The following is a 17,037-nucleotide window of genomic DNA, read 5'->3' as shown; positions in this document are numbered from 1 at the left end:
TTGATTCAGTGTCGTTGTTGAATGTTTGCGAAGAGCTGTGGTAAAATGTTACTGATGACGACAGTAAAACACATTTGCTGTGATATCTCACCTGTTCTCCTGGGAAGTCTGTGAGAGCTGCTCTGAAATGGTTAATTTCCGGAACATAACCATGTCTTTTATTCTTTACACACGTGTGCAAAAAACAAGGCTTGGGTGGAGGGGTTGAAACCAGGTTGTTCTGGTTGTACCTGTCTTTACTGTCTGTTAATATGTTTGCTGCATTCACCTCAAACTGCAGGATTATTAGTTTGTGTAAGATAAACTGTCATTCAATATAGAGCCTAAACAAAAAATCATATACATGGAATGGCATTGTTCACTAGATTTAGTGATCATGCACCTGCTTCTATTTGGTTTTGTATTCTTTTACTCTAATCATATTATTCATGCACATTTAGTTAATCCGAAAATTCTATTATTATTTATTATTCATAGTTTTTCCACAGATTAAAAAAAAGTTACTGGAATGACATGAGAGTGAGGAAATGATGACAATTTGTGATTGAACTTTTCATTCATGGTCAATCTTCTACTCCCGGCTGCTACAGACATTAAGACAAAGCTGTGGGGTCATTTTTAGGTGACAGGACAAACTCTAAATCATGAGGTTTGAAAAAGAAAAGCTGTATAACTGGGTCATGCCTTTACACAAAAGTTAAATGCAGAAATGTTCAGAACCTGTTTGGGCACTTGTTGAGTGATTACTAATGTATCTTTGTGATCCTTAACAATCCAATCTTCAGAATGCTCAACTGTCACTAAAGTAAGGAAATGACAAAAAAAATGTCTTCGATTTTGGATTTATTACAAAACACAAAACAGAATAGACAACAAATGTACTGTAGCTGTATAATTTGCATGCATTAGACACATAACACATAGGCCCAAAGAGAATTTAGACACTTAAGACACAATTAAAAATACATGAATGTCACTGCATTAAAAGGGTCCAATTATGCTTTTTCACTTTTTCAACTTTAGTTAGTCTGTTATGTTGCGGTTTTAGCATAAAAAAAAATCTGCAAAGTTAAAAAGCTCAAAGTCCACTTCAAAAGGAGGTATTTTATTTAACAAAAATCAATTTTCTAAAACTACAATGAACAACTCGTTTGGACTACTACTACTAATATCGACGAATGGGACGAGACCTGGTTGAGCTGCACTAGAGAAGACAACGAGTGTTATCACTATGTTGGAGACATGCCTGCTTTCCAAAGACAGACACACTTAGAGTGGTAACAATCATCTGAGTTTAAATCATGCTCAAATTGATTTGATTTTGAAGTAGACACTGAAGCTCACAGGCTGCTATGGTAAGGGGCATGACATCTCCCGACCAGGCGTCAAGTGCTGCCAATCACAACACACACTGGCCCAGCCAACCAATCACAACACATTTCGTATTTCAGAAGGCGGGCCTTCATTTGATACAGGAACAATTCAGAGCCCAAAACAAAATCAAGACTTTGTAAAAGAGCATAATATGACCCCTTTAAACAAAATACAAAAGCAAATCATTTATTTTAAAAGAAAAATTCAAGAGCACACTTTTCAAGCAAAACATTTCACAATTTTTCTTTAAATGATAAAACAACCAATATACGGTTCAAACTGAAGACACAAAGTATTTGGAGACTTTTTGGATGTCCAATGTCAGTAGAAGATGTTGATAGGTAATATGATGAACGTAACCCGAACTTCATTTTGAAAATCACTCGGGTGATTCAAAGTCACTGAAAAATGTTTCAGTCAAGTTAATTAAGGAAGTTAGTTCTGGGAAAAATTCGGCCATCTGTTTGAAGATATAACTTGGTAATTAAATTAAATGAAATCATTTTTAGATGTGACTAAGTGACCAAATTCTTTTTGGGGCCACAGTATGCATATGATATAAACAATTTACTGTATGGAAATGTATGATAATTAATATGATATTTCCAGTTTTCCAGATTTCTGCAGAAGTGTCCAGCAGCAAATTATGAAATTATTTTAAATATGAATTTCTTTAATAAAACAACCAATGCTTATATTCATTTTACAGTGTGTAGACCAGCAGAGCACACGATAATGAATAGATCACACATTACTGCCGTCTAGGTGGTGGCCCTTGACCCCTGCCTGGCCCTGGTTGACCAGGTAGAGGTCCAGGTCCCCTGGGGCCTGGCGCTCGAGTCACAGGCCCCCGGGCACTAGGATTAGCTGACGCGAGTGACACATCTTTCTGCAGATGCACACCACCTCCAGCTGTGCCTGGTTTCACTTTTGGAGATTTTCCACCCTGGTCATGTTTTTTTTCTTAGGCAGAAAGAAAAGAAAATGGAATGAAGAGTGAGAGTTTAATCTAAAGCATCTGATTCTCAAGATTTTCCTATATATATATGCAAATGTTTTATTATTACATACAACTTCCATATAATTGCTCTACCGTTCAAAAGTTTGTTTTCTGTAAGATTTTAGAAATGTTTTCCCTTATGCTCACCAAAGCTGCATTCACTACACTAAACTGTAATATTGTGAAGCATTATAACAATTTATAACGGGTTTATATAAAAAAGATGTTTTTAATTTGAATATATTTAAAAATGCAATATATTCCCATAATAGCAAAGCGGAATTTTCAGGAGCTGTTACTCCAGTCTTCAGTGTCACATGATCTTTCAGAAATCATTCGAATATGCTGATTTGATGCTCAAGGAAAATATTTATTATTATTATACCAATTTAAAACTTTTTTACGGTAACAGCAACAGTTTATCTAGGTAGGACTGGTCAGTAACAACAGTCTATTCAATGCATACCTGCTCTATTCTCTGGAGGAGAAGGGGGTGGACGAGAGTTATTTGGAAGTAGATCCTCCAGGTCCTTCATCACCTGGTTAGTGCTGTCTTTGTTGTTCCGTCTGTTCTTCTCCTCATCTCTCGCCTAGAAATTAATGTTAGAAGCACACACTGGCTAAACAAATTCCTGCCATCTAACAAAACTTGGTTTGCATTGTTGTGCACCTGAACACAAAGAATACTGACCAACTGCATTTTCTTTTTTAGCTCCATGTTGGCGTTCTGGTAGGCCTCTGACACAGAGTTCAGGTAGTAAATGGCCAGACTGTAAGAAATACAAAACAAAAACGTAAGGGATTTTGCTTGTAGTATGTGATATGTTGAAAACTTTAATAATTCGCATACACCATGAGAAGAACTGCTGGTATAATGAGTCCAGGGTTTGCTACGTAGCCGAAGAGCGTCCCCATAAACGCAGGGAGATCTAGATCAATGGTCTCCATAATGACGTCAAACATTCTTTCTTTCCCACTGTGGTAAACAGGACATGTCAAAAGGAGCAAAATTAGTAAATTTGATTATAAAAATTATTAATTTTATTCCGTGCATATTTGAGCTTGTTTGTGTAGGGATACCTGAAGGGTCCACAGTCAAAAGAGGGCGGCAGAGACATTATGGTGTAAACCACAGGCAGGAGACTCAGGAAGAGGATGAGCAGTAACAGGCCCATGTAGAAGTTATTGGATTTGGAAGCTTTAAAGACCCGCTCATGTGGGACATTACAGGCCATTACAGCCCAGCACTGATAGTACATGGAGGACAGGAGCCGCAGTACATTGATGCCCAGCAAACCAGGAGCATAGAATGCCCCCATCCTGACAAACACAGACAAACAGCTTGATATCTACAGGCACACAAGACTACAGTGGCTAATTCTTGTTTTGCTATGTTTGGTATGTATTCAAAGCCTTTATAGTGGCCCTGTTCTTGAACCTGGTGTGCGGTTACAATCTAGTTTAAACATTGTAAACTGAAAATATCACCATAGAGAGAAACTCTCTTTATGTTCAAATGTGCCACACAAATAGTGTTTGTCACATAACATGCGAGAAAATTCCAACAGTCTGATGCTAGGAGGTTGCTAAGCTAACACATTGTCAATATTCAACAATAGTATTATATTGATCTTTATCGATACATGGCAACACAGAAAATTGGAATAACATGTTCCATTAGATAAACAATTTTATTGACTATTCACAATGCATTTTAGGATCACTATACTGATAACATGTAAATTATATCAGCCGTTTTGATAACTTTTGCTAGGCTTTAGGTGCAATTGTCAAAAATGCTGTTATTACAAGATTCGAATTTGTAAAAGCTGTTCACATTCTTATAGAACTCAGTTATTAAAGCTATTAATAACTGACTAGTGTTAATGTCTTAATAATGCAAAATTTATCTGAAAATCAGTTAACAACATACAATACAATTTAATGTAGCTAACACAAAGCTGTTTGATGTCAAATGTTCTGTTAAATAAACTTTAAGTTTATTAAAAAAGGCACTTTTTTAAAACTGTTACTTGTATTAAGGTTTTGTCCATTGATTAATCATGTTTCACAGATTATTTTTGGTGTTTATAGTATAAATGAATAATTCTGAGTCTGAGGATGTAAAAGCACATTTGTATATACATAAGCTATGAAGGGAACAAAATTAAATTTAAAATGGGCTTTTCATGCAGTTTAGACAAACTTCTTGTTTAAACCCAGGCCACATTTGATTTTATCCAAATACAGATACAAATAATTTTGCCAGTGGTGCACATACAGACATATTTATTGGCTTCGTTGCATACCCCTAGTAATAAAGTCTTATATTTGCTGTTCACAGAGCATAGGGGCCAGATTTACTAAACAGGGCAAAGAGCACAAACACAGCCAGCTCATTTCCATAATGACAAATGCAATCTATCAATGTACTGCAGCCATGTCAAGTGCAAAGAAATTGTGTTTTGGAAATTGAATGATGGTGCAAATACCACTTAATTGACCATCAAAAAGCTTAGTTAATCATGTTGCATTATGTATTCAAATACTTTCCTCCAATATATGCTGTGTTCGAAAGGGAAACTTCTACAACTGCATATGTATTAAGGTCAGCCACAAAAAATTACTGTCCACTGCATGTTTTAGTAAATCCCAAGAGTAGCCTTTTAATGTAGAAAGAATGTTTGCGCTAGTTCAAGCTGTCAGTAAATCTGTCACTTTATCTCAAAGAGACAAGTGTGATTTCTGCAGGCTTTTTCAGGTACTAGCAACATTGTGCGCATAGTATAAAAATGTCAGCTGTGCATAGAGTTTTCCATGTTTTCACTGATGCTTTTGCTTTTATTTTATTTATGTTGTGTTGTTTGCGCATTTGTTCCTACCAGATCATTCCTTGGTTAAACACCAAACCAAGCACATTGCCGCTTATGTCAAATTCACCATAGGAGGGCTGAGAATGAAAAACGCTGTTAGATATCAAAACCTTAAATGTCCACAGTTTAGTTTGTTGGTGGTGAGCTTATAGAGAATATTGGACTCACCCAGCCAGCTTCCAGATCCCAGCACCAGCAGTAGTTCAGGAAACGCACAATAAAAGCTCTCAGGAAGTCACCGATGAGGATGGTCAGATAAGTCACTTGTATATCTGAGATGGTTAGTTTCACAAACTCCTAATGGTAGAGTGTGAATGGTTTTAGGTTAATGGTTTGATTTTGACCAAACGTGCAAACAAAGGTTTAGATCTAATCAATTAAACAATATATTCCATATGTCTGTATATAGCTAATATATATTTTTGCCGGAGAAGATAGATGAACAAAAGACACGTTACTATTCCAACTGTAGTTTCCCAGCATGGGCCCCTGATGATATCAGCGGGGTCAATAGGAGGCGGGGTGCCCGTGTCATTTGGGTTGTTAGCTGAGTAGTTGGCGTAATACTCCTTCACGAACCAAAGGCTGGCGTTTTTTATAGAATCCTCCTCTTCAAGCTTAAGGCAAAAAATAATAATAATAATAATTACAAATGGCTGATTCCCAAATAAAAAGAAGAAAGTTAACACTGCTATCATCAAAGAACTTACTTTCGAATTGACCTCATCGAACAAAGCAAGCAAAAATGTGTAGAGGTTCCCAAGAAAAAGTGCAAATATACGCCCCAGCTGCCACTTGAGAGCTATACGTGGATGGTATTCCTCCAGTTCAGCGATGGTCTCAAACAGCATTGGACCCACCAGTCCCAGAAGAGACATGATGATCTCAAGCTGAGAGACAATGGCATTGTTATAACACAACTGGGCTTCTATCTATCCATCCTTACATCCATCTTGTTACAAAATGTTAAATGGGGTCTTGTGTTTATATTTACCTCATTCTTCTCATACCAAGAGAGGTTGTCCATGTTGGCAAACTCTTGGGAACGTTTGACCACAAAGTAAATGAGATAGCCACTTCCTCCCAGTGTACAGGTGATGAGAAAGTTGGCTAGGACACGTAAGAATCTCCTTAGATGAATGTTCTCATCCTTTTGGTTCTCCTGCTCATCCACAATGGACTCCTGCAGAAAGCATTAGAGTATCCAAACAGAGAAAAGCTCAAGAATGTGAATTTTGGAGATACAGTTCATGCCTGAACATTTCTATAAACCATATCAAGTGATCCGGCCAGAGGATTTATCAAACCAGTGGCCGAAATGTGTTCTAACAGAAAAGTGACCTCCTCAGGTTTCTGAAGGGGACAACCAGACCATGAAACAAAAACTGCAGTGGTCAGCAAACTCACACACATCAACACCTACCCAAACAATTCCACATATACACACAGTCACATACTTTGAAGCTGGTGGTGATGGAGGCGTATTTATTGTCGGCTGTCTCAGCGTTCCCAATAAGATAATCCCAGCTGGTGAACATCTTCCAGGCAAAGGTGAACTCATTGTCTTCTCCGTCCCCTCCCCCCACATCTGCGTTTTTAGCCATCCTAACAGCGAGAGTGGACTTTACTCAACACTTGTAGAGAATCCATTCTCGCCGGCAGGATAACAGAAGCGCAATTTCCAATTGCAGTCAAAATAACAACAAAGATTTGATCTTTTTTGATGGCAAAAATGATTAAATGTTTTATGTTTTAAATTCAATATTTGAGCAACATCTCAACCTCTGGCTTGACTAATGTCATGAGTTTGGTTTTCGGCATGCAAACCTTTGATTCCTTATTAAGTGGCTAAATGGACTTAAGGCTAATATTTTAGGCTAATACATTTATATCTCACAAATATCTTTATTTTTGCATAATTCTAACTTCAAACTGAATCGATTTTGTGACTGTATTTCTCATGACTGTGACATACTAACAATACTGACTATATTTTTTGTAACCGTAACTTTAAGGCCCAATCCCAATTCTACCCCTTAGCCCTTCCCCTTTCCTTGTCTCGATTCTCTTGGAGGGGTAGGGGTCAGGGGAAGGGCCAGATAGCCCTCCAAACGAAGATTTTTCATTTTTGGCATAAATAAAGATTTTAACGAAAATAAATCATTTGTTTTATGTTCCATTCAATTGTGAGTTCATATTAACTGTCATGTTACTCAAAGACATGTTTGACTGAATGATAGTGGCACAGCAGAGAGAGAGAGAGAGAGAGAGAGAGAGAGAGAGAGAGATGGAAGTTGCGTGTATTCACGTCTGTGCGTTTCTCTTTTTAGATTGAGTTTACTTAAAAACAGCGATTGTATCCTCTCGTTGCGGGAAATATAATGTAGCGATTCAGTATTTAAACTGTATTTAATAAAATTCATGGGGCAGCATTGACAAGTTTATCTTCTACTGGATGTGTGAGCTGCACGATTTCAGATATGTGTGTGTGTCAGTAAGCAGATCATTAATACAGAACGATAATTAAAGGCTCTAATGCACACCAGCACACCAGTATATGTGTGTATTGTAAGAGCTAGACGACGAATGTTGACGTATGACGACATAGTAGTGGTGTCCCAATCCTTAGGGGAATTTTTTCTCCCTTACCCCTTGACACTCTGTTTCAAGGGACAAGGGGAAGGGGTAGGCGGAGGGGTAGGGGAAGGGGAAGGGGTATAAAATAGAATTGGGATTGGGCCTAAATCTCACAATTAAATGTCCTAATATTTCTCTGACAAGACTTATATGTGTATTCCTGTTAAAGTAAATGTCACTTTTTGAATGTGCAGAAATTTGGTTTCAAATGCATGTTGTGAACATAAAATTCAGATTACAGATATAAATTTAAACATCATGTCTGGAATCTACAATCAGAACAAACTTTTTTGCAGTTCATAAAAATGTATGCATTTAAACAATAACTGAAAGGTAGGCTCAGATATTAGGACTAGTAGAAGTGTTTAGGGAATTAATTATTATTATTATTATTATGAAAATTTCACTAGTGCCACTTCACCTTTAGCTCGCAGGGAATTTTCTTTCTGCAAAGCTGTCTTATATGACAACACAATTCATCTTTTTACCATCTTAAGGCAGATGTAAGGCAAAACACTGCATTGTACCTGTACAACTTTTTGTCATCCAGTAAGAACTAATAAGAATTATTCTCTTTAAAAAACACTTTTATGTGTAAATGCAGATATTCACTGTCAAATTTACTTCTCAAGAACATTTCATGTCATTGCTACAACGATTGCTAGCAATGAATGAAAGAGGGACTCACGTTCTGATCACAACCATGAGGCTATACCCGAAGGTCCCAATGCCCACCAGCAGGTAAGACAGAGGGAGACGAAACTTCAGTAAGCCAATGGTTCTCTGGTTATTATAGTAGCCATAGAAAAGTACTGAGTACTTGCAGTAACCCTGTCAAAAAGAAAACATCAGAGAGTGTTATAGATAACCATACTTTTATATTATGATAATAAGAAATTTGAAAGATACTCTGGAATTCTTTAAGTTCATCACACATTTTTCAAGGAAAAATACAGAGGGGTCAAAAACCTGAGACTCTTTTTATGGGGTTTAAAATTTATTTTAAACCAGGAAATAAACAGAAAATGTCAAATAAATGATGCAAAACATTTTTATATAACAAAATTCATTTAGTTTTATCACAATATATGCTGCATATTTTATGCGTACTATTGAAATAACAGCACATTAAACATTAAAAGGGTTAGTTCTCCCAAAAATCTAAATTATGTCATTAATTACTCACCCTCATGTTGTTTCAAACCCGTAAGACCTCAGTTTATCTTCAGAACACAGTTTAAGATATTTTAGATATAGTCCGAGAGCTCTCAGTCCCTCCATTGAAACTGTGTGTACGGTATACTGTCCATGTCCAGAAAGGAAAGAAAAACATCAAAGTAGTCCATGTGACATCAGAGGGTCAGTTAGAATTTGTTGAAGCATTGAAAATACATTTTGGTCCAAAAATAGCAAAAAAAAAAAAAAACTACAACTTTATTCAGCATTGTCTTCTCTTCCGTGTCTGTAGTTCAATTTGGTGAACTGGTTCAAAAAGATCTGGTTACATCGAATGATTCGTTCGCAAACTGGATATCACTAAACTACAGTGTTTTGAACTCTCTTACAACAGACACGGAAGAGAAGACAATGCTGAATAAAGTTGTAGTATTTTTTTTTTGCTATTTTTTGATCCAAAATGTATTTTCAATGCTTCAACAAATTCTAACTGACCCTCTGATGTCACATGGACTTCTTTGAAGATGTTTCTCTTTCCTTTCTGGACATGGACAGTAGACGGTACACACAGCTTCAATGGAGGGACTGAAAGCTCTCGGACTAAATCTAAAATATCTTTAACTGTGAATGGAGGTCTTACGGTTTGGAACGACATGAGGGTGAGTTATTAATGACATAATTTTAAATTAATTAATTAAAATTTAAGGTCTTTCAAAGTAAAAAAAAAATAAGTTTCAAAGTCTTTATTTATATTAAGTAAACTAATTAACTATTGACAATTGCTTTTTTTTTTTTTTACTTTTTCTTCTTTCACACTTTCACATTTCTTTCACACCACACTATGACACTCTTAAAAATAAAGGTGCTTCACAATGCCATTGAATAACCTTTTTGTCTAAATGGTTCAAAATAGAACCTTTAACATTCTGTTGCACAAAAGGTTCTTTGTAGCGAAAGAAGGTTCTTCCGATAATAAAAAGGTAACAGTGGCATCGCTTGAAGAACCTTTATTTTTAAGATTGAAATTTAACATTTAGTCCAAAGTATATCCTTTTTTTCTCTTCAGTGTACTGCTGTCAATAAGGCAACATAAAAAACAAAAATATTCTGAAATGCATGTTCTAATTTTTGTTCTAATTCAGCTTTCACTCAAATTGTTGTAGAATGGTGAAATGCTATATTTTAAAATGCAGAACATATATGTCCTCACTAGTGGTCTCAGGTCTTTGAATCCTACTGTATAATACATGTATCATGTTCTTACATTGAAATCCGTGAGAACAGAATAGTCCATAGCAGTTGCTTGCTCAGCTCTCGGCACAGTTTTCCGAGGAATGGACCCGTATGGGAGCCCCATGAGAACCTTGTGGAAAATTCCAAATCAGTTGTTAAATGAGTAGTTCACTCGAAAATGAAAAATCAATGCTAAAAATGCACCAGCCCTCAGGCCATCTAAAATGTAGATGAATTTGTTTTTTCATTAGAACTAGATTAGGAGAAATTTAGCCTTACATCACTTGCCCACCACTGGATCCTCTGCAGTGAATGGGGTACCCAGAATGAAAATTCAAGCTGATAAAAATATCACAATAATCCACAAGTACAACAATCCACATGGCACCAGTCCATCAATTAACGTCTTGTGACATCTTTGTAAGAATCAGATCCATTATTCAGGTGTTTTAACATAACACTGTTGCTTCTGGCCAAAATAGCACTCCATAAACCATAATGATATTTTCATTTAGGTCTAACCTTAGACAAGATAAAAACACTGGATAAAGCAATATTATGGAAAGAGGAATTTTAGCAGGAAGCAAACACGTTTTATTACAAAAACACAGCTTTTTATTTCACAAGACGTTATTTGACTGTCATCTGGTGTTTTTATCAGCTGTTTGGACTCCCATTTTGATGGTACCCATTCACTGAGGAGGATCAGGATTTTTCTGCAAGTGATGTAATGCTTAATGTTTCCAGTTCTGCTCCACTGAAGAAACAAAGTCATCTATATATGACCTAAAGGTAAGCAAATTTTAAGTAAGTTTTTCATTTTTGTGTGAAATATTTCTTTAAGGGCAGAAATAAGGTAGAAAGATACTGCTTTACTGTAAAGCAAAAGGCCATAATTGTGTTATTAGTGTATGTATGTACATAACTGATTATACACTGACCTCTGGTATCACAACCAGGCCAAAGGTCAAGCTGAAGAGAACCAAGTTCATGCCGTACATCCAACGGAGGAAAATAAAGTATGAAGCAACTGAGGAGCCAAAATGACCTGCAAATGAATGAAACATTGCCATGGCTCAATTTCTAATTCAGTACTGGTGAAATAAATCAATAAGAAATCTGATATGCACCATTCCTCTGAAGAAAAAATAATAATAATCGCAGGTACTTACTCTCAACTTCCTTTATTTTCCGCTCCCATGGGATGCAAGATGTCCTAAAATTTTCAAAATCTCTCTGAAACTTTATCCATTTCTGTACAAGTTACAAAGCATATAAGCAAGATTAGGATTCTTCAAGTAAGACACTGTTACTGCAGTTTGCATGTGCACATGTTGATGGTAGGTAGTTGTGGGCGGTTAATATAAGATGCTAAGCTATTTAAATAGTGTTTTACAGTTTTTCTCAATCAGTTTGACACGTTTGCAACACAGTGATCTGTACACTTCGTAACTGTCCTAAACAAATTGTAGAACAAATTACAAATCATGTGAATCATTTTCTTATAACACCTTTCACTTTTCATATTAGTTTTTACAGCCAACAAAATATAATAAAAACAAATTTGAAAAAGAATATACAAAAAAGAAGGAAGACGAAGGAGATGAGCAGATAAAAGAGTATAAAAAGAGGTATAGGAGGATGGATGAAGGGATGAGTAGAGCAGAGGACATTGGTGAAGTGTAAATATCAAGAAGTAGAAGGTACAGATGAATTTCAAATGAAATCAGAAATAGCCTGATTAAGAAATCATTGCCTCTCCTTTAGAGACACTGGGAAACAGATCTAAAGAGTTGCTGTGTCAATACACTTCTACATTTATAAATCTTGCACTATGATTGTTCATAGTGCATATTTGTAGTCCTCATCGAACAACTTCTGTTCTTTACATGTAAATGTCCAAACTTTTCCGAATGAAATACTGAGAACTGGAACTTAGGTGGACAAACAGTTTTATTTTGAGAGCATTGTTGTTGTGTTGTCAAGAACAATGTCACCACACACAAAGGAAGAGGCCTGCTGAGATGTTGAGAACACAGCAAGAATATATTGTGCAATGTAGATAAAATTCTCTTCTAGATGTAATTAAAAGGCATAATCAATAATTCAGCATAATTCATGTAGAGCAACAAACATGCGCGCACACACACACACACACACGCACACACATATATAGAAAACTGTAACCCATTGGAATGTTGCTGTAGGAAGTTCCATGTGACTGCATACAGGTTCTACTCAAAAGAGTCCACTACAAAGTCTCTCCATGCCATTCTGAATCATTTATCTTGGATCTCTTTCAAATTAGGATTATTTTATTTTCAGCAACAGTAATTATCATGCTTACTTTAACAAAAACCCCAAATGTAAGGTACACTGAAGATTTTCATATTCCTACCTTCATCATCATTACTTTGTAGGCATACAGTTTCCTGCCTTTCCCTTTGCCCAAAGCACCTTCAAATTTATCCACAAACTGCTGAGCCTCTCTATAGACAAAGAGAACATGGAATTGTGAGGATGAGATCAAATTTGAAGCTGATTGATTAATACAATATGATAGTAAAGAAAACACACAAACACAATATAGAAACAGATATGGTGTAAAACATGTTTACCAGCTATTACAGCTATAACTGTAGTCGTCATTAAAATGTGTTCTTCATACTTTTATTTAGTAACAGCTGTTTTAAAAAAACAACTGCATTGTGGATTTAGTCATAGCATACTTCAATTCTACTGATTTATTTGAACATTTTTTATCACAAGGTTCCTCAGTACTTGAGGACTTTAAGTCGTCTTCTCATTCGCCAGGGCTTGTTCCTGATGTTTGCGATCAGTTTCTTCTTCTCCTCCACCTCCTCCATCAGTTTGGCCATTTCTCCTTCGGACATGGACTCCTCCTCTTCATCTGATTTAGAATCATCACCACTAAAACAGAACATGAGGCGATTGAGTGCTTCATTCTTAAATTACATTTAGTTATTTTGTCTTATATAAACTTGCATACGTTTTTGTTAGATTTAAGCTTAAAACAACAAAACAAAATTAAAATGCTGCTTTATAAGCAAATAACACTTAAAAACGTAAACATATAGTTATTAAAGGTGTGTAATTACACTGTAATAAGGACACATCTAAATAAAGTGTCACCAATTTTACATATATTTCTTGAAAAACAATACAGGAATACTGTTTTTCATTTGTTTGTTTCCATTGTACCAATGCCTTATTGTGTCCCCCTCATTGTGTTAATGTCCTAGTCCCATAATACTAACCCTGTATTTGTGCATTTAATGTTAAATAAAAAATATCTTTCTTTCTTTCCTCCTTTTCCAAGAGAAATGGTGATAGACTAACTGAACTCTAACCAGCACAAGTCTGTGTCTAGAGTGTATGGGGAGACATAGTATTAAAAATGCAATGGGTTTAAATAGTTAAAACGATACTCTTGCGGTTATAGGGAAAGGCTGGGATAGTTAAGAATATATTTTCGAACAAAACAAACCACTTCCATGAATAATATTGAAATATGACATGTAAGTTAGATCTGAAAAACTATACATTTTCCACTAGGACTGTAATGGGGATGGACTGTAAAAGAGGAAAGTAGAAGTAGACCTATGATATTATGGGAGTTTCAGGAAAGTTTTGTGTTACATATTGTATATAGTGATCTCTTGGTGTAGGTGTCGCGAGCAGTTAATGAAGTCAGTGCACATGTCAGCATACCTACTGTTCTTTTTCTTCTTTTCATCTTTGTCGCTGTCTTTGTCGTTTTCCTTGTCTTTTCCTTTCCCCTTACCATCCTTCTTTTTTTTCCCACCTTTCTTGTTTTTTCTGCCGGACTTCTCATTGTCCCCATCTCGCCCACTCTCGCGTACTTTTCCTCTTCTCCTGTTCCCGGCACATCTCCTCTGTGGAATATCATCATCGCTTTCTTCCTCGTCCGCCTGGGCTGCTTTCTTTTTTTTGGCTGCCCGACGACCTCTTGGAGGTTCATCATCCTCATCTTCATCCTCACCATCCTCACTGGCAGCTGCTTTGCCCCGTTTACCGGCTGCTGGTTTTTTAGCACCCTTGCCTTTTGCTTTCTTGTCCTCTGAGTAAAAGATGGCACAACTGTATTTTTATAAAAGCATATCATGCATAGAAATGAGAGATTCTTGCTGAGTAACACAGATAAGCAAACAGAAATGTAAAAAATAACTAAATAAATAACTTCAAAATGTGCCGCTCCAGCTGCTTGGTGTTTTCTAGGTTATGAGCAATAGAAATTTTCTTTAGAAGAAACATAAGTTTTCCTTAGCACCACTACTTTAAAAACTAATTTAAAAGTTTCAATGAATAAATTCAGCATAATCTTATTTTCTTACCTTCAGCACTCTCCACATCTCCATCAATTTCTATTCCCACTATAAAAAAATGTACAAGTACCTCTCTAAGTACACAACATATTACAGATTTTTAATCAACTCATCACTAAAACAATGGTCATCATGTTTGGAATTAACCACTAAATTATGCTACATTTGAAAAAAATAAATGCATAACTCACCATCTTCCAGTTTTCTTGCTGTATCACTTTTCTTTGGCATTTTGCTTCCCTTCTGATCTCTGTTAGTCTCTGAATTTCTTCCCTTGCGGTTTAACAAATTACTGTAAAGGTGTGCAGCTGCTCTCCAGTAACTGACTCCCTATTGTCATAGCAACACCACGTGACCTCACATGTGTAATAGTAACTGATATTAGTATTAAAATATTAGTTTGAGCTAGAACAATTGTCTGGAGGATTTGAATTCGGCTTAAGTCTTTCAGAGAACAACAGTTCTATTTAAGTCACAAATGCAAAAAACAAACAAATAAACAAAAAAACACTTACATGGAGAGAACTTAAATGAAGTAAAACAATTCTAGCCTCTCAGACGAGCAATTCAAATTTCATCAATGCTTCAAGGAACAATCACAAAGCATTCTGGATGGTACGCTGAACTGTTCGATGCACTCTCACTCATTGGGACACATGACACCTAATGCTGCTGTCACAAGAAGAGGCACCTTAAAGATTTAATGAAGGTTTAGGTTTTCCTTCAAAGACAATTAAACACATTTCACAGTATATTAAGCTTTGCACTTTCAATTTAACATGCACTCTCTTTAAAACTGCTATGGTTAGAAAGTCTAAAATGGATCCAAATGAACGTTTGCAGTAGGATTTCGTACTAAGGCCATTTTAAAGTATAGCCTGCAAAAAAAGTGTGTCTGAACCAGTGTGTAGCCTATGCTACGGTCCCCGTTCCTGTTAAAGATAGAAACTAATATGCAGATATTCAAGCACAGTGAAACTCTAAGCAGACAAAAAGATATATGTGATCTCCTGTCTCGTCTGCACCACAACACCTGGTAGATGAGACAGCATCTCAGTTTTCACAGGCGAGTCATTACATGTTCATTAGTGTGAAAAGGCAAAAACAAACAATGTGTGCACATATGCATAACATACATTCCTGCACATCTGTGTGTATATACACTATTTATCTATAATAAAATGAACACTAACTTAATTTAACACTCATTTGAATAATAATGTTTTGTCACAACCATGAATGAACGTCAAGTTAAGACTAAACTGAACCAGAGTAAAGTGCCAAAAGAGTATCATCATTGCATCAATCGTTATCTGTTCCAAAGTAAGTGAGCACATATAAGCACATATAGCCTCACAAATGCATCTAACCTTTAACGCCAATTACATTTCACAATGCAATTGGCTGCTTTTTTTGCTTTCCATCAAGGTGAACAAAGAAAATTTGCACAGTCAATTCACACAGGATGTGCTCTTAATGAACTTTTGTATGCATTTATACATTCAACTGTTTTTAAAAATCATGTTTGATCGTATAGTGGACTATAAAGCCTGCACAGTGCCTATTCAAACTGTAGGAGGAGGCTATAATAGTTAAACTACAGATGTGTTCATGTTAATGACTGGTGGGTGGAGAGCAAAACGTTTCAAATTTACAGATGATGAAAAAAATGTTTCTTGCTAATAGAAATTTGACATGATATTTGCATAGCATTTATTTAGATATAAAATATATATTTATATGTTTACTTATTTATTTATTTATTTATTTATTTATTTATTTATTTATATGAGTTGGTTCTTTTGAGTGAATCAAACTCATACGGCTTCCTTTTATGTTGTTCCTTGGGTTCGTGAGACGTTGCATTTATTTCTCCTATAAAAATTCAAAGTTGTTAAAAGGTTTTAAAAGTATTTAGCAAAAAGGTTTTTTTTTTATTTTATTTTAGTTTCTTCTTTTTATATCAAAATGATGTCATAATTTGGCAATATGTTTGCATCCCTGTTCTTTAGGAACCCCCATAACATCCAAGATTTTCATGTCGTTCTTTCTTCAGCCAAAAAGAAATTAAGGTTTTTGAGGAAAACATTCCAGGATTTTTCTCTGTATAATGGACTTCAGCGGGACCCAACGGGCTGAAGGTTAAATTGCAGTTTCGATACATCTTCAAAAGGCTCACGATCATCCCAGCTGAGGAATAAGGGTCTTATTTTATCAGACGAGCATTTGTTAAGAAGTATATACATTTTTGTATTTTTAGTTTTTTCGGTAAGACCTGTATTCCTTGGCTTGGCTGATCGTGTAGAGCCTTTTGAAGCTGCATTGAAACTTTTACCTTCAACCCTTTGGAGAAAATACTGGATTTCTTTGCAAATAA

The 17,037-nt window shown here is 35.8% G+C and overlaps 1 protein-coding gene across 1 annotated transcript; it reads right to left on the bottom strand.

The window, feature by feature from the left end:
• Positions 1–557: 557 nt before the first annotated feature.
• On the bottom strand, positions 558–16,399 carry tmc2a (transmembrane channel-like 2a). The gene is made up of 20 exons (XM_052591730.1): positions 14,852–16,399; positions 14,670–14,708; positions 14,026–14,395; positions 13,075–13,224; positions 12,692–12,782; positions 11,466–11,547; positions 11,235–11,341; positions 10,325–10,423; positions 8,573–8,715; positions 6,705–6,852; positions 6,242–6,430; positions 5,958–6,137; positions 5,706–5,864; positions 5,416–5,544; positions 5,257–5,324; positions 3,455–3,694; positions 3,225–3,350; positions 3,066–3,144; positions 2,841–2,964; positions 558–2,337 (listed from the first exon to the last, which is right to left on the bottom strand). Exons 1-20 carry the CDS (start codon positions 14,889–14,891, stop codon positions 2,126–2,128), a joined length of 2,775 nt encoding a protein of 924 aa, XP_052447690.1. The 5' UTR covers positions 14,892–16,399; the 3' UTR covers positions 558–2,125.
• Between the last annotated feature and the right edge of the window lie 638 nt (positions 16,400–17,037).

Source organism: Carassius gibelio, chromosome A5 (genome assembly GCF_023724105.1).
Source record: "Carassius gibelio isolate Cgi1373 ecotype wild population from Czech Republic chromosome A5, carGib1.2-hapl.c, whole genome shotgun sequence".
Classification (NCBI taxonomy): domain Eukaryota; kingdom Metazoa; phylum Chordata; class Actinopteri; order Cypriniformes; family Cyprinidae; genus Carassius; species Carassius gibelio.
This window is presented reverse-complemented; position numbering and strand designations above follow the sequence as displayed.

Coding starts and splice junctions, on each gene's coding strand:
- tmc2a (XM_052591730.1), bottom strand. CDS start 14,891: ATGCCAAAGAAAAGTGATACAGCAAGAAAACTGGAAGATG. Junction 13,225..14,025: donor AAGAAGAAAAAGAACAGTAG/GTATGCTGACAT, acceptor GTTCTGTTTTAG/TGGTGATGATTCTAAATCAG. Junction 11,342..11,465: donor GAAAATAAAGGAAGTTGAGA/GTAAGTACCTGC, acceptor ATTCATTTGCAG/GTCATTTTGGCTCCTCAGTT.